Source organism: Balaenoptera ricei, chromosome 6 (genome assembly GCF_028023285.1).
Source record: "Balaenoptera ricei isolate mBalRic1 chromosome 6, mBalRic1.hap2, whole genome shotgun sequence".
Lineage (NCBI taxonomy): Eukaryota > Metazoa > Chordata > Mammalia > Artiodactyla > Balaenopteridae > Balaenoptera > Balaenoptera ricei.
The window spans coordinates 82,202,122-82,220,243 of record NC_082644.1 but is presented as its reverse complement, the minus strand read 5'-3'; the positions used below and the strand labels follow the sequence as shown (position 1 = coordinate 82,220,243).

The 18,122-nt window shown below is 44.5% G+C and overlaps 1 protein-coding gene across 5 annotated transcripts in view; it reads right to left on the bottom strand.

The window, feature by feature from the left end:
• Window positions 1–16,176, bottom strand: part of TLE4 (TLE family member 4, transcriptional corepressor) — a 147,920-nt gene extending 131,744 nt beyond the window's left edge. For all 5 annotated transcript variants that reach the window (XM_059924964.1, XM_059924968.1, XM_059924965.1 and 2 more), the window contains exons 1-4: window positions 15,261–16,176; window positions 14,332–14,429; window positions 13,181–13,244; window positions 11,939–11,983 (exon numbers count right to left, since the gene is read on the bottom strand). In XM_059924964.1, coding sequence (XP_059780947.1) covers window positions 11,939–11,983; window positions 13,181–13,244; window positions 14,332–14,429; window positions 15,261–15,305 — 252 coding nt within the window. In that variant the 5' untranslated portion in view covers window positions 15,306–16,176. The remainder of the gene's footprint in view (window positions 1–11,938; window positions 11,984–13,180; window positions 13,245–14,331; window positions 14,430–15,260) is intronic.
• Between the last annotated feature and the right edge of the window lie 1,946 nt (window positions 16,177–18,122).

Here is an 18,122-nt window from a genome sequence, read left to right as displayed (position 1 = left end):
GAGAAAGTTTAAGGACACTCTGGAATAGTGCAGGACACAATTTTTCCATTAAAAAGCCCAAACATGCACTCTGTCTTCCCCAACTGGGCCAAAAATTGCTTAAGCAAGTAACTGTGGAAATGCCACCACGTTTTTTATTGGCCACTTTAGGTGAACTATAATATTTTTTGAGGTTAACCAAGGTAGACATACTTAGAGGTAATAAGCCAAACTCTCAAACAGTTCTACATCCTCCCCAAAATCAAAAGCCTTTAGAACAGTCACCCACATTCATAGCACGGCACAATGGAAGATGCAAAGGGAAAAATTAATCCCAAATAAAACATGTTCACTGAACAGTGCCCAAATATTCAAAAATAGAATAAACCCATGTGAGTAGGCTCACAGGCTACTTAGAAAACTCAAGACTCCATTTTGTTTATCACAATGTGGTCAGGACTAGACAAACACAAGCACAATGCACTTTGACCTAATCAAGAAGCTAAGTGAAACAGCAGAAGGACTATTTGGTAGCAAGATCTGCCCTGATTTTTCAGCTGGGGTAGATCAGGCCAAGGTGTTATGCTGAATTCTCAGGTGGCCCAAGATATTATCCTATCTTGGTAATAACCAAACAGGTATCCCAGAGAATGGCTGAAATACTGGGACTGTTCAGCATGGACAAAGGAAGGCTAATGAAGGACAATACTTTTGAAAAACTGTTACCTAGAAAGGAACTAAGAGGTAAGACTGGGACTTCCCCAGCGGTCCAGTGGTTAAGACTTCGCCTCGCCCTTCCAATGCAGGGGATGCGGGTTCAATCCCTGGTCAGGGAGCTAAGATCCCACATGCCTCACCGCCAAAAAACCAAGACATAGAACAGAAGCAGTATTGTAACAAATTCAATAAAATCTTTAAAAATGGTCCACATCAAAAAAACTTAAAAAAAAAAAAAAAGAATTAAGACTAATTCTGGGACCCTCAATGGGTAGCCAAGACAAATGGGCCTCACTTAAAACAAGAAATTTCCAATGAAAACGATGATTACAGAAGATCATGTAACACCCTCATTCTGAACCTGAAATAAGAACCCACCACCAACAACCCTACTTTGCTAATCATCATAAGAACAGCATAAGAAAACGTGAAAATACAAGTATAGTTTGACAGGTTCTCTCAAAATTATGTAATTAACTAGAAGCCAAACAAGGCTGATGCTTGGCCTCTACCCATTAGATGCCAGTAGCACCTCTGAGTTGTGACAACCAGAGATATCTGCAGATACTGTCAAATGTCCTTGGGAGAAAGAAACTGCCCTGTTTGACACCACTGCTCTAGAGAAATAGTTCCCAAACTCCTCCATTTGGGTCCAGGTTTCCTCACTGGATCAATGAGTGCTATGAACTCTTCTCCCACAGAATAAGGCATACAATTTTGGATATAAGTTCAAGGACTTTGTGGATACTTTAAAACCCAGCCAAGGACCCCCCCATCTGGACCTCCATTCATCTGGAGATGAATCCAATCCTAAATTTTAAAACTGCCCAACTGCCAGCTCAGGGGCCTGTGGCAGAACTGCAATGAGAACTCCTAACCTCGGATTGCCTATCGAGGCCATCGTTACTCTTCCTAAGAGTCCTGCCTAAGAGCTCAGAAACAAAGCTTATATACTGGTGGTTGACACTCTACTACAGGAAGTGCAGTGCAATGAAAAATTAAAGCATCCCTTCAGTTGCTCCAGCGTTTCCTCTGTTTAGTTCCAAAGATTGTTTCAGATGCCAGAAATACAGGAGTAACACAACACATTCTTCTCTTTTGGAGCTTATACCTTAGTGATGGATCTCTACTATGATCTCTACTATGATCACTACTGATCTCTACTATGTCCTTGATTCATCAAAGGTCAAGATTATACATTTCCCCCTTCTTTTACTTAATTACAGTTAACTTATAAACCAAGTTGAAAAGTCCAAACCTTCTCTAAGTAAAGGACAATGTGAGAAACCCAAGGACTTAAGATCTCAAGTTCATTGTAAGCCAGTTTACAGGCCTGCCGTGTCATCAGGGTAAACCTTAGCTAAAGAAACTGACATCGGCACTGGATTCTGGAAGGGTAACTAATCCCAGGAGCTAATTACACAACAGGTAATAAACTACTACATATACACCCCCCCCAACACTTTGGGAGAAAATTACTGGATCACATTATAATTCATGTTATTTCAGAAGTTGTATGATTAAATTTTTTAACACTATATATGCCAAATGAAAAACATAAAAACTAATCACTTTAAAGCAGCACTGGGGGGCTTCCCTGGTGGCGCAGTGGTTGAGAATCTGCCTGCCAATGCAGGGGACGCGGGTTCGAGCCCTGGTCTGGGAGGATCCCACCTGCCGCGGAGCAGCTGGGCCCGTGAGCCACAATTGCTGAGCCTGCGCGTCTGGAGCCTGTGCTCCGCAACAAGAGAGGCCGCGATAGTGAGAGGCCCGCGCATTGCGATGAAGAGTGGCCCCCGCTCACCGCAACTAGAGAAAGCCCTCGCACAGAAACGAAGACCCAACACAGCCAAAAATAAATAATAAATAAATAATAAAGAAATTAAAAAAAAAAAAATTTTAAAGCAGCACTGGAATTATATTATATACCTATAAAATACATACAATTTTTGGGAATTCCCTGGTGGTCCAGTGGTTAGGACTCATCGCTGTCACTGCCGGGGCCAGGTTCTATCCCTAGTCAGGGAACTAAGATCCCGACAACCGCGGCGTGAACAAAAAAAAAAAAAAAACAACTCTGAAAATAGGTGTTAAAAGGGACTTTCTGAGACTAAAAAGAAGTCTCACTTCTGTTCATTGGGTCATAGAAAATAACCAAAACCAAATGGTCATTTTAGACCAAAGGAACTAAAAGAGATCTCAGTGTTCACTTACACTCCAATTTTAAGCTGAGAAAAGTACAGTCTTGAGAAGTTAAGGTACTCAGCAATAACACACAACTGGTTACTGGCGAGGTCAGAACTAGAATCTGAATCTCCTGACTCAGTCAAGTACTTTGGGGGAAGTAGCAGAGTATTCCAAACACAGCATCTGAAATGTCTGGAGAATTGACAGAACTTACTTAATTTCTATGTGTCTCAGTCTCCTCATATACAAAATGGAAATAATAATACACAGTAATAGCCTCATAAGGTTATTGTGAGAATAAGTAAAATATTATCTGCACAGCAAGCTCTCTAAAATCACTTACTGTTATGATTACTACTCTTGTAACGACACGGTACCATCTCCACCAATAAAAAACTAAGATATATTCAAAGTTCCTTGTCCCTTGAAAAGAACCAGAAGCCTGCATTTTTACTGATTTGGAAAGAAGTTAGCTAAACACACCACAGTATGGCTAAGATCAATATCTCCCCACACTCACTCAAACCACATGTACACAGACCTATTAATAGTAAAAGAATTCTTCAGATACACAGCGACTAGTGATAGAGTGATATCCAAACTGAATTTTAAATTCAGTTAGGAAAGATTCATGTTTTCATCTTTAAGAAGGCAAATTCCACATGCTAAAACACATATATTCTACTTTAACTAGCCTAACTCACTCCTGAAAAGCAAACTGAGCTCAGTTGCTTTTACTTTGTCTTTCCACTTGTCATTTTTCCACAAATTTAACAAGTAGGCACCACAGGCCTAACGAGGCTTGGAAGCTCAGCGTTTGTTATCCTACAACCACAATATGCCCTTAAAAATATTAAATCGCGCATATTCTTGGCTAGCTCGATCTGAATGCAGGGATTCCCTCACTCACCAAATATTTCATGACCACCTACTGTGTGACAGGCAGTTCTCAGCACTGGGGACACAGCAGAGAACAATAAACACCCCTGTTCCCACAGAGCCTTACCTTCTAGTGGGAGAGAGGAGACTGGCAAGAAACAAGTTCACATCTAGTGTTTGCACAGTATACTTTAGGAATGCAGAAACAGCCAGTTTCATTAAGCGCTCTGCTCCAAGTGGATCCAGGCTCTGTATTTTAATTTGTGATCCCAAGCCTCCCTTTCGGCGGGGCCTGGACTCTGGAAGGATAGCAGGGAGGAGAGGGAGGCTCTGTGCTCGCACACAAACACACAGATCAGGTCTCTAGCTAGAGTGACACTCTAACACTTCTTGGACGGCCGGGAGCGTCCCCATCGTCTCGTGTTGCATGCAGCCGAGGACATCCCAGAAACAGGCGCACTATTTGCTGATTGGAAACAGCGCGGTCAGTGAAGGGAGCCCTGGAAGTGAAGTCAAGAAACCTACTGTTTCCTTTTCTGCCAACAACTCTCGCTGTGCCACCTCGGGTGTCCGCTGACCCGCGTGAACCCTGGTCTCCCCACCCGCAGGCTGATCCTCCTGTACCGTGACACTGGGCTAGTCTCTTAAGCCCTTAAGCCTCGGTGTCATCTGTTCAAGGAGGGCAGTGGAATGACACTGCTTGGCAAACTGTCGGGCACTCCACTGACAGAAGCTATTTAAATAAATACACGGATCCAAGCTTGCTACTTGCTCTACAGGAACATCAGGAAGATTAAGGAGAACATATAAAATGCCTTAAGCTCTCTGTAAAGAAAGGGTGTTACAGGGTACTAGTGCTCATAATTTCTACAATTCTTTCCAGTTATATTTCCTTGCATTCTCAAATTCTTTAACCAAAATAACCCACAGACCTTCAGAAGCAGAATACATATGTAGAAAATTAGAACAGAATCCTAATTAGAATAATAACAATTAAGTGAAATAAGCTTGCTAGGAAACCAGAAAGTCAATATCCATCTTCCTTGCCTCAGCCTCTCGTGCCTAAGCTGCCGGGGCTGAGACGCAGCGGGCTGGCCAGGTTTTGTGTGGAGCCCAGTAGAGCAGCCAGCTTTCTGTCCATCCATCACAGAAACTCCCTCCACAGTACAACCGTGAAGTATTTGTGGGTAAAATCCTCAAAAATGATGACAAAGTGACCCATGCACCAGACAGCAGAGGACCTGAGAGGTGCCTGCGGGTATTTTTCTTCCGCTTCTTTGACAAACCAGCTAAGAAAACCCACACCTTCCCTTTGTCCCCCTGGACAGAGTACTGTCACACACGGCAGCTCTCTGAGGAAAGGTGGGCTCAGTGGCAGAGAAACAGCAAAAGCTTGGCATAAATGCTGGGTCAAGGCCAACGAAAACAGAGAGGGCATACAGATTTGCGTTGATGAATGCCAGCTAAATCCCTCTTTACAGATAGAAAGCAGCTACCACTGACAGCTGTTGCTAAGGCAGAGTCACAACGACTCTAATTTTCGCTTCTGACCAGAAGTTCTCAGGCCCGTCCCCCTTAGAGTGAGTAATTTGGTGAGCTCTGTTTGCAGTGAACTTCCTCTGAACAAGTCAAGTCCTAAGTCTCGCAACCCATCATTATCAGTATAAATTACTCAGTTGCCCACACCTACACGTGCTGCCTCCAGCTTTTCTCCCACAGCCCAGCTCACAAAACTGATCGTAACTTAGTCACAGGACCACTGGATCCGCCACCGCAGCTAAAGAGCTAGAGTTTTTTAAGAGGAGGTATGGGGAGGGATCAAGGGAAAATACCTTCTAAAAATCACATCCTTTTCACCGGCTCTGCAGCCATCAAATATATTACTGTCGTGGAGTGTTAAGCCTGTCTATCCAGTCATGTCAAATAAAAATGTTCTCACTAAAAACAAACACAAATTACTTCTCAGTACACATTTGAAACATTTAATTCCCAATTGACTTTATCTATTCTATAGTACAAAAAGAAAAAGTAAAAAAAAAAAAAGAAGTAAAATTCTAGGAAAGACAAAACGGAGAATGTGAGAACAATGGGCCAGTGCCTGCACCATCTCGGCTTCACCGAGGCTGGAACTGCACCTAAAAAGATGCATCTTATCCCTCAGTCCACTAGTCTAACCTGGCTCAAAATGATATTATTCAGGATACAAAGAATTTTGCCCAGCAAATAAAATAAGCTAAACAAAAATACGCAATATCCAGTAGGGATTAAGGGGCAGTGAGAAAGGAAATATCCCTTTGTTTGAATGCTGCAAAGAAAGTCTTTTAACAGTATAAGCAAAACATTTGCCTTCATTTAAAAGTTTGAGTTGTGTGCAATTTCCTGCATCTAAGAACCTCTTTCTGAACTACAAAGAGGCCACAAAACATCACATTTTCCCCTCCCAGCTTCCCCCTTCAAAAACCCACAAGATGGTGATTAACAAACAGCCCCGTTGTCCTCAGGCAGTTTTAAAAGCCACAAGGAAAAGATAAAAGTTAAATGGAAAAGCAAGTTTGTAAACAAATGAGAAATAGGTTACCCAGGGAGGAAGTAAACTCATCTTGATAAACAAGCAGCTCTCCTCACCCCGTTTGTGGGAGACTCCAAGAGACAGTGACCCTCGCCCTCTTACCCACTGAAAGCAGTATGGATGGAGAGAGAGTCCAGGCCAAGCCTTCTGGCCCTGACTCTAGGCAGAGCTGCAGGGGTCTGGGTATAAGCCTGAAGTTCAGTGGTTCAAGGACAAACCGAAGCACTAGCCCAGCCTCCCAGGGGCTCTCCACTCCAGAAATGAGCTGGGGCCTGAATCTCCAACCCAGGGCAGACCCATCTCCCAGCAAACACCCTCCCAGGCAAATTCATCTGAAGTCCTGAATCCACTACCTAATAACTGTATCACCTTGCGCAGATCTGATTCTGTTTAATCATCCTTTGATGGGATATAATCCCTTTCTTAGGATCTTTGTGAGAAATACAGAATTTTGGCAATGGGCCCAGATCAGTGGCAAGCACAACCCAGATATGTAATAAACATTTACGTCCACTGAGAGGAAATTCCAATTCCACTCAACAAACACTGCTTCAGGTGAAAAATCTTCAGGTAGTCTATAAAACCTCAGAAAGAAAATTAAGAACCCAACATGGAAGAAGAGAAAAAGGGAAAACCCATGTGATCCAGAAAGTGATCCTAATTATGCCCACGCCCTGACAGGTTAAATTTCCTCCTCCAGATCTACTTCTCTTGAAGGTCCTGTGACACGTAAAATGACAGCTCCATGGGTCCCACCCAAGCCACTGCCCCTTGGTATCAACTGTCCGAATGCTAGAACCTCTGTTTTGGAAAAAAGTTAATTAAAATCTACATATATCTAGACTTAAAAAATAGGACTTAAGTTGGCCCTCATCCCAAAATGTTCAAATCAGAGAGGCAGGGGAAAATTTACCACCAATAACCTCCATTTGGTTAATTACAGAATACTACTGAAGGATAAGTAATCTTAAATTAGAAAAGGTGGCTTTAAACCTTAATGAAAAACAAATAAAAACACAACCCCCTCCCCACGCTCTAACTGTATCTGGAGTTTTTTGCACAATCATCAAGATTTCACTTGTAATCTCTCTTTGAGAATTTCCAGTCCAGCAGTGCCCACCACTGTTCAGCCCCTCTAGATTATTATTTCCTAATTTTATACAGCAAAAGAAAGTTCTGTCAGCAGAATTTTCACTGGTTTATTAGTTACTTTCAGCTAGAACTTCCCACCTTCGATAATTCACTTTCATTATCACACAAGAGTTCAATCACATCCATTCCTGAAAAAAATAGTCACTGCCTAAGAATACCACAGTCACCTTTTTGCCTATATTCTCAAACACCTACTCCTACATCTACTCCTCCATATCCAAGCATACACAATCTAAGACAAGAGATGTGTAAGAAATTAGTAATGCTCCAAAAAAAAGTTTTCTTATGGGAAACCTGGTCTAAACACAACTCTAAACAAATTGACTTCCACTGCAAGCACTGTCCCCAAATAAATTTACTGCACCCTAGAATCAAGTACACTCAAGGCTGGAATGCCATGCCAGTCGTATATTACTTCAACCTCAATAAATCTCTTTTTACTCTCCAAATCCTCGGCTGCTTTCTAAAATAGTTCACGAAAAAGCACCAACCTAATTAACAACAGCTTCCTCTGCAACTGTGGCCTTGATTTCACTTATTTACACATTAACTGGAGCCTCCTTTTGGCCAATCCAGTCTATTCTCTGTACCATGCCGAGCCTTTTATCTGCCCTGGACAGCATTTTCTCCCGCAGATGAAGTAGATGCCGATTGATTTGCTGTCGAGCATGGTAAATTAATAGCAACAAATTGCTGAGGGCCCCTCTCGCTGCTCCACCATGCTTCGGCAGTTTTGCTTTATTTGCTCCATGATGGGCAGCAGTCGGCCTCTTCAAGTCAATTTCTTCTTAACAACCTGCAATACTTTTCAATGGTGAAAATAGAGCTGTTCCTTGTAAGTCAGAAATCAATATCCTATTGCCCTTAGAAAATGCTAAACAAGCAGTATTGGCAATCCACTTGGTACTAGAGGGTATCAGATATAATGCAAATCCATACTGCTTCCCTCCTTGTAGTTATTACAGTTTGCTAAAAGGTTCCTAATGTCATTTATCATCATTTACCATCGACCAGAGAGGCTATGATTATGATATCCTGTCAGTTGGCAAGGCCCTTTCATTTCTATTCAATTAATATTTTAGCAGCACTCAAACGGTTGTGGCCCAAGTCTCATAATAAAATTTACATGGCTTGTAGTGAAACAGGAGTTCTCTTGCTCTGATTTGAAAAAAAATAATAATTGTATATATACACTTATAGGTCGAATTTACATACCCATTGTTCCTAATCTACATCCAATATTCACTTTTTAAAGTGGTAACTGCCGCTGCCAGATTAAATCAAATTAAATCAGGGCAGTCTTCTTTAATTACAGCATTACGAGTGAAGGATGGGAACAAGCAGCACTTAGCAATGTTATCAACTGCATGCATCACCCTGTTCTGCCCACGGTCACTGACCCATTTAGAAGCCACACTGTATTTATAAAGAACAATCAGCAGAGGGAAAAAAAAAAAAAAAAAGTAACAACTAAACCACGGGCCACCTGTCCCATCCAAAACAAAAAACAAAAAAACCCAAGTTAGGGATATCCTCAAGGAATAAAGGCCAATGTTCTTTCATTTTAAAAAATTCCATTATGAAGATATCACAATGAAACACGTGCCATTTCTAACCATGTCCCATTTGTCATCTTCACTTTCATGCTAGAACTTAAGACAGTGGCAAAGCATTAATTCACTTTATAGCCTAGAACACTCCACTTTAACCTTTCTGGGTTTTTTCCCAGCTTTATCTGCTCAGCTCTATCGATCCTACTAAAGATTACCAGAAATTATATTCATATTTTATGCTCTAATTCCATGTCATGTCACTGAGTTCCCCTTTAAAAAAAAAAATCAACTAATTCTACCAGACTAATGCTATTTACTCAGTTACCAAAATTTAAATTAATTATGTTCTCAAACATAATTGTTAAAAATTGGCAACATTATGCAGGCTTAATTAAGATTAAATCCAATTTACTGAATGTACTTTAATTGGTACTAATTACATTAGCTTTCATTTCAGAATGACAAATTCCCCATAGGTTTCACTTTATAGTCCTCTAACAGAACCAGCACAGGGTGACTGACGAGTATCATACAGAAAGGGGAGGGACCATAATATTAGACCCCCCCCCCCAGCCTGCTTGTCACTGCTGTGTGCTTCTGTCCTTTTATCAATTTGCTAAGTCACAGAGTCATGACTCCATCACAGCCATCATTTTCTGTTCCAATGAAAAATTTCTCTAAAAATAAATACTCTGTGGCTGGCAGCAGCCAAGAACAGAAGCATTAACCAAAAAATATACAAAGGTTTCAAATATCAGGGCCACCGATTACTAGGGTACTTCCAAGGACTCCGGGGACTCCTACTCTTGAACCCTTCAGAGACACAAATCTAATAAGTGAATAAGCCTAACCCGATCTTGAGAACTAGGCCCAATTATGCCGCAGGGCAACTTCTCTGCATTATTGCTGCTTTCCATTATGAGGGTATCCAGCAAGTGCATCTGGAAGACAGGCCAAGAGGAACCAAGGCTGTCTGCCTAGGAAAACAAATAAAGACAGATATGCCTCTGTGCTTAAGGGGGGAAAGAAAGAAAATATAATAAGTAGGTGGTTTGCAGGGCTGTCTGTATTTCATAATGTGATAAACTGCCCTCAGGATTCTTGATATGATTGAATTTAAAAGCAAGAGAAAAAAAGGGAAAATGTACTCCATTCTCAATTTCAAATGGATGGCATTTGAGGCCAGCTGGACAAGAAGATGACAGAATTACAGAAGTATAAAATGTGTAAAATTAAGGGATCTCACATACCGCCCCCTGCCCCCTAAAAGAAATACATACAAGCTCTGTGTCTCTGAGAACTGTAAACAGTATAAAGAGATCTGGAAACTAAGTGGTTATGGTAAATAATAAGATACAGGAGAAGAAATAAAGGGACATTAATCATCTGGTCCAATCTTTAAAAAGACACTAATTAGTACTGGGTGGTAGATGAAGACAAAAAAAAAAAAAGACATGTACAAGATGCAGACCTAAAATGACATGTATTGAGGATAATTAACAAACAATATCTCTCATGTAATTTATTCCTATAAGGTAGAGCTAAGGGGAGCCCATCCATAAGTTTGATGGATTTTGTTTAAGCAGGAGGTATTTACATTACTCATCTAAACAGAAATGGCAAGGATGCCAAAATAAGAATTTTAACACACGGCAAATGATACTATAATGTTAATACTGACATAACCGAATAGTACATGAAGTAAAAAAAAGTATCTGAAATGAAGTCTTCAGTGTGACGACTCTTTTTTTTTTTTCCCAACTTTTTGTTTTCAAATACTGTCTATCTGATAGCTTTTACTGTCTAATTGTCATCTTTTAAAGATCTGAGTATGTTTCGCGTATGTGATAATTAACCATATCCAAAAAGGAATCCATAAGTAGTAAGAGCCTAATAATATGTGATCATTTCATATTTTTTAAACTTAGAAGGTAATGACATCCACCATGAGTATAAATAAGAGATGAAAAGCACTAAGCTTTCCCTCATCTTTTCCCAGCAGGTAAACACATAAACACAACTATTCTGAAATGGTTGATAAGACAGATCTGAAGCACTTTCACTAGATGACTAAAAATAAATGCCTCCTAGAGGGATTATTATTGCCAAACAATATTTATACATATATGCTATTTTCCTTTCTAGGAAACTTAAACCAAACCATTTTATTCAGTCTCCTGCAAAAAAAAAGTCTGGTTCAGTCATACCTCTCAACGCTTTCTGACTAATCATTATCTTTTTTCTTTCTTTCTTTTTTTTTTCTTTGGGCTGAACTAACTGCTAGACTTCAAGACCCAAGACCCAGTGTTGAACCTTATCACATCCTCCTATCAGGCTCATGTACTCTGTACAAATTCTGGAAGGAACAGTTACAGTTCCTGGTAAAACCCAAGTAAGTAGCCTCAGGGGACCAGTACAAGGAATTTACATCAATTTCTTTTGTAGCTCCACAGATTTCATTTTGATCCTCCCAGCTCACCCTCTATCCATTCTTTCACACCAATCCAAGGAAAGCTCCACACAATTTACAATTTTACTTCTTAATATTTTCCAAAAAAAGCTTTCATAAGACAAGTTTGCAATGCCCAAAATACATAAATTAATTCTTTCAAAAGAAAAAAACATATTTTAAAACTTTAGCATCCTGCTTTTGAAAGTGTACAAAGTTTAATATGCATTCAGACACTTTATATCACATTCTTAAATGATTAAAATGCGGATAATACGCAAAAAAGATGGGGAACCACACCTGAAAAAATAGCATTCTCTCCAGTACACGGTCTTGTAAAATACAAGTGGCCACAAAAAATGTGCAGAATAAAACTGCAAAACATACAATTTCCTTTCTAAAGTGCACAGTATTACTGTCATTTAAAATGCTTATAAAGAAATGATAGCTTACCTGCTTGTGCATTTCTATATTCAACCCATAGGACATCTCATAATACTGTCAAAGAAGGAAAAGCAATTAATCTCATGCCTTTCATCAAACAATCTCCCTAGTTTGTTCAAAAAGTCCCCAAGCAAACATTAAAGCCTCACCTAAACCAAAATATCCATCCTATTAATGCTGCTACATCAGGAAGAACACTCTACTGCTATCTTTAGTCTAATAAACTAGAAGCCACCTTAACACACAGTATCTAAGACAATAACTCACAAAACTAAGAAAATCAAGTTCAAACATAGCACTCTTAACATCTCCAGTGGTCTTTATACATCACAAGCAGATGACTCACAAAGGTCTGATGAAAATTTGGTACCCTATGGACTCCAATTCCTAGGCACAGCGGGCAAATAAATAACAAAAACAATGTGTCTCATACAAATGCTGATGCTTTGACAAGAACTGTTCAAAAAGGTGATGCTACTTCAGACTTCCGTTTCTCATTTTTAGCATACTGTTCATGTTCATGCATTCAAAGGAAAAAGGCTTGATAGGAAATGAATGAGTTACTCTGGAGCCTTTATGAACAAACATAAGAATACGCTTGGTAATACTTCTGAAAAAGCAGATCTGAATGTTTTAAACATATAGTATAACTGGCATTACAGAAATTCTGGCAGAACAAATCGGTTATACAGGAGACTGCAACACTCCTCAAACCAACGTAACACTATAGAAATTGAAAACACACAAATACACACACTAGGAACATACAGAGCGGCAGGAGGAGGAGGGAGGGAAAATTTGAAAAGATGTCTGGTGTCTTTCCTTACCCATCATTCTTTAAAAGAAATAAAATGCATTAAAATTTTAACAGTTTACTGAAAAATTATCTGGTTAAAATTGTTTGGAGCGAGAGCAATAAAACAACAAAGAAAACCACTAACACAAAAACATTCTGCCTGTAACTAAACAAAATGTAAATCAGGTGGTTGTTTTTTCAATCTGTAAAAACAAAGCACAGAAAATTATACCCCACGCAGCTAAAGTTTTTGAAAATTCAAATCAAAGCTGGTTGTCAGAGGCAAGTTAACACATCCTGGAATTACAGGTTGCTAATGGTCACATTCCCACAACTTTAACTGCGCTAGCACTGTGACTGCGCTCTATCCTGCAGCCTGTAGCAATCTGGACATATTCTTGCTTTTGGTAGCCCAAACTAATAGGCACTTTGAATCTGTGATACAGTTTTCTTACCATCACATAATGCCGCTGCATCTCTGTCTTCTCACTGGCAAGTTTCTCACATTCCAGCTTCAGGCTGTTCAAGAAATAAGGAAATCTAAGTACAACGCAGACCTTGACTTAACATCTTTCGAAGACACACTCCCTCCTCTAAATCATCACCTACAAAACGCCAAATCAACTATCTTAAATACCACCCTCATTACTGAAAAACAGGCAGGAGAGAAAAGGGTGAGTGGAACCAGCCTGGGCTTGCCCTTTCAACAAGGATCAAATGTGGGGTTTTTGTTTGTTTTAAGAAAAAACCCTCTAGCCAGTTTAACTCCATAATCTCATCCAGAAATGAATATTCACTAAATTCACTTAAGAATGAGGAAATAAACATCAATAATGTCTACATCTCCAAACACTAATAAGTCCCCCAAAATGTCAAAGAAGTTTTTTTCTTTAATGTTCCACGAAGAGATTAATAAAAATATGAATCAAGCATGTCTTATGAACGATGTCTTATTTTTTTCCCTCCAAAACACAGAGACAAGTTGAATACCACCACCCAGGGGCAAGGCGTAGATGGGGTTCAGTGCCTTGTTTTGGTTCTGGCATTTATGAAGTAAGAATTACACGTCATTGAAAATCCAGCGAAAGAAAAATATTTCAAAGGTACTCTAAGGTCTAATGATTGTCTCTTAAGACGAAAACATCTTTTCAGCATAAAAGTAATGAAATCGCCCACTTGGCGACTTCCCACGGCTCTGGGCTCTTGGTATTTCAGCGGAAGGGCAGAAAGAAGAAAGAAGGAATCAAGCCCGTTGTAATAAAGAACCAAGGAAGTCAAAAGGCCCCAGAACCTTCCCAACCTTCCATTCTCCTGGCCCCAATAAATCAATATCGAAAGTTTGGCCTCAGCGTTTTCCAAGTCTCCCCAGTTTCGATTGCTCGGCCTTTTTTTTTTAATTTACAGGAAAAGGAGGAAACGCTTAATTTCTTTACACCTGCCTGAGGAAAAGAGGCCTTGACTTGCCCTTTCTGCCCACAAGGAAAAACGATAATACCTTTGTGGTGGCCAAAACAAAAAAAAAAAAAAGGAGGGGGGCTGTGTGTGTATGTGGGGGGAAGACAAGAGCTAAGCAAATAGGAGGATCAGCTAAAGTCAATATCGTTACCTGTGGTATTGAGCCTGTAAAAACTGAAACTCTTCCTTAATCCGATCACAGGACTCGGAAATTGTAAATTTAAAGGGTTGAGCAGGCTGATGCGGTGCCTAAAGAACAACAATAAAATATTTGATTAGCCCACAGCACAGGCGAGGCGGAGAGATGGAGAGAAAACCACGCGGCGCTGGGGGAGGAGGAGGGGGGTCATGGCGCAGGCAGGCAAAGAGCGATTAAAACTCTCCTCCCGCCCCCTCCCCCGGCCGCACAGCCCGGCGGAAGCCGCTTGCGGGCTAGCCCCGGGCCCCCGCGTCCCCGTGCCCGCCCCGGACCCCACAAGTTCGAGACCCTGCTCCCCTCCCACGTCAACGGCGGGCGCCCAGGAGCCAGCGCGCCTCGCCCACTGTCTCCCCACCCGGAATCGAAACTGGCCCGTCGGGGGGACGCGCGCCATGGCGTCGGGCCGCGGACAGGTCGGGGGAGGGGGCACGGTTGGCCGGCTGGCTCGCTGATCCCCGGGGCCCGCGGCGCGAGGGGCCGGCGTCCCGCACTCCCGAGCCGCCGCCGGACCCGCCGCGCCGCCGCCGAGGGCGCCCTCCCCGCCCCAGCACGGAGTCGCGCCTCCTCCATCGCTCGCCACCCCTCCTCCAGGAGTCGCGGCGCGGGGACGGCGAACAGCTCCGCGCGGCTTCCAGGGGCTTCAAAGACAACAATAAGAAAATGGCTACAACTCAATTGCTTCTCCGCACCCCCTCTCCGAAAGTGCCCCAGTGCCCGGGAGGAGTGGAGGCGGAGGAGTGGCGGGCGACTCCCCGAGCGGGGCGCGGGGTTCGGGCCGACCTCCACGCCCCTCCGGCCAAAGACACAACTCGGCGCGCAGAAGGCGACGCGGAGAATCCCCCGGCGCCGGGCGAGCCAGCGCCCCCGCCGCCCGCACTCACCGGGTGTCTGGTCTGCGGGTACATCTTGCTCAGGTCGCGAATCATCCAAACCGATTTAGTTGGCTGCGCTGGGCAGAGGCGCGCGGCTCATTGGCTTTAATGGCCCCGAGAAGGAGGAGGCGGAGGCGGCGGTGGCGGAGGCGGCCGGCCGGGTCCGAGGGGCGGCTCGAGCGGTCCCGGCCCCCGCCGGGTCTCGCGTGACGCGGGCAGCAGAAACGCGCGGCGGCGGCGGCTGGGTGCGGGAAGCCGGGCCGCTCCGCATTCCCCGCGGGCGTCACTGGCCCGCCGCGGGCATTGTCCGGCGCGCGTCTCCCGCGGCAACGCTCCGACGTTCGCTCCGCCGAGGCGTGCCCGCCGAGCCCGGCGCCGCGGTCGCGCCGCTCACCCGGGCGGGGAAAGTGCGAGCTCCGCGACCCAGCGCCCGCCGGCAGCGCCACCCGCTCGCTCGCTGGCTCGCTGGCTCGCTCGGCGTCCCACTCCAAACTTTTTTTATTTGCCTTTTAATTGGTTGTTATTCCTCCAAATGAATGATCTCTCTCTTCTTTCCTAAAAGCAAACACAAACTCCTTTGGTTCGGAAGAGGTCTCGGCGGTGCTTTTTGGTTTCTCTGGAGATCTTTTTTCACCTCACAGCAACGATCTTTAAAAAGGCACCTTTTAGCTTCTTTTACCACATCTCATTTCCTTATTTTTCTTCCTTCCTGTTTTCTCGTCTTTTTTTTTTAACCCCAAATTGAAGGGGATTATAAAAATAAAAGAGAGTGGAACGCTTGCGGCTTTTTTTTTTTTTTAATTCTCTCTCCTTTCAAACTCTGCGAACAGCACCTCAAAATAATATACAAGTGTGTGAGAGAGGGGAAAGAAAGCAGCCAACAGCTCAAACACCCGCTCAGAACAGCTCTAACAACACGCTCTGTGTAGGTGACTTCTTTGACCAAATTTAGCAGCGGCTAATCATTAACATTCTGATACATATTCAGAACCGTCCGTGGAGAGACCGCAGAGCATCCCGGGAGATGTAGTCCACCCCCGGCGACCGCGGCTGAGGATTCGGCCAGATTGACTACAATCACCGGCCGGCCACGCGACCGCTCTGGGGCGATCTTCAAGCGCCCCGCCCACCCCCGGCGCAGTAGGCGTCTCCAGCAACCAATCAGAGATGGCTGAACATTAATCGCCGTTCTGTGTTACTGCCCATCATTTCATTGCTGACAAATGGCGAGCTAGCGGGGAGGAGCCAGCCGGGCTGGAACCCACGTGGGGGCCGGGCGTCGTCGGTGGCTCGGACCAATGAATGGAACAGGATGGGGTTAGCGGAGGCGGGGCGGAGATGGCCCGCCCAAGGCGGAGCTTCGCCTTGGCTGAAGTTCCTTAGCGCGAGCGTTCGAACCTGGGAAACATTTGTTCGGCTGTCAATCAAAGTAACGTGGGCATGGGAGCAGCGGTGACTGCTGCTGCTGTTGCTGCTGCCCTGGCTGCATCTTCAGAACTGGGTGTTGGCGGCGATGGTGGTGGCAAAATAAAGGGGGGGGGGGGGGGGCGGTGAGACTAGAGGCTAGTCAGAAGATCTCTTTCCGAGTCTCGTCCTCCCAGCCGCTCCCCTCCAACCCAAGCACCCTCGGCCCCTTGCTCCGGGCCGCGCCAGGAATGCGGACTAATTAGGGTCCAATGTCTCCTTAAAGAGACAAGCTCGGCCTTGTGTAACGCTGCGAAACCCCTGTTGAGACAAGAAAGGGAGGATCACGCCGATCCCATATCGTTCGGTTCACATGAATTTTACGCGCCGCTGGAGCCGGCATAATTTTCCGTGTGAACGCGGATTCGGGCCCCTGTTCTTGTTTAGAGCCGGAGACTGAGCTGCGAGACGCTGACCCGGGTGAGGGGCGGGGACGCGGGGGTGGGGGTGGGGCGCCTCTCCGAGCCCAGAGGGGGCTGTGATTGCAGTTTAACCCCAAAGCGGGACCGCCTCCCCCGAGCAACTCTGCATGGAAGCTCCCCAAGACGCTCTGACCCGGGGTCGCGGGGGCGTAACCTTGGAGTTTCGGGGTGGGGCTGAAGGCCCGTGGGGCAGGGGTCTGAAACTTTGTCGAGAGAGCCACCTGCACCCCAGAGACTCAGTCGCTCCGCACGAAAACAGTATCATCTAGGTGCTGGCCCCCCGCACAGGGAAGAAAACGGCCCTCCACACCCCGAGATGCTCCCTCCCCCGTATCAGTAGGACGAAGACCGCCCCTCATTTTCCCGCTTTTTGGAGGAGCAAGTCGAGTTTGTCGCGGTTGAAACTGGCAGGAAGCCACGCGGGGCAAGAGAGATGGCGGGTCGGCCACGGCGGGGGGCTAGGGCTGGAAAGGTGGGGGCGGTCCGGGGGGCAGAGCCTGAGGGAGGGACATCCCTGTGGTAGTGGCTAAAGAGGTGAGAGTGGACTTGGTGGCATGAAGGAATAGCCTGGGGCAGGCAGCGTATCCACCCCTAGTCCTCGTCCAGCCGGGGGCAGCTCCTCGGTTTAAGGGGAAGCTGCACGGCTCGGCTTGCAACTTTCCTAGCTTGCCTCTCACCATTTTTTGTGGGGGCGTGGGGGAGCGGGCAGGAGGAATTCAGATAACGTGGGGGGTTGGCTAACCTAATGGTCTGAGTTTTGGATGTGTATTTATGAGTGTCTTTTGCCTACTCTAACTTGAGACGTTGGCCGAGATGTCAGCATTCGTTGAAAACCCTTCTTAATGATAACCCTTGCCTCAGTGGACGAATCGAACAATGACTTACTGTACAGCCTAGCACATTCTATGGGCCTCTCTCTGTGCTGGGCACTTTGAAGGGCTGGTTCTAAGGACGGCTCTGATGGTCTTCACCTTCCTCTAATTTG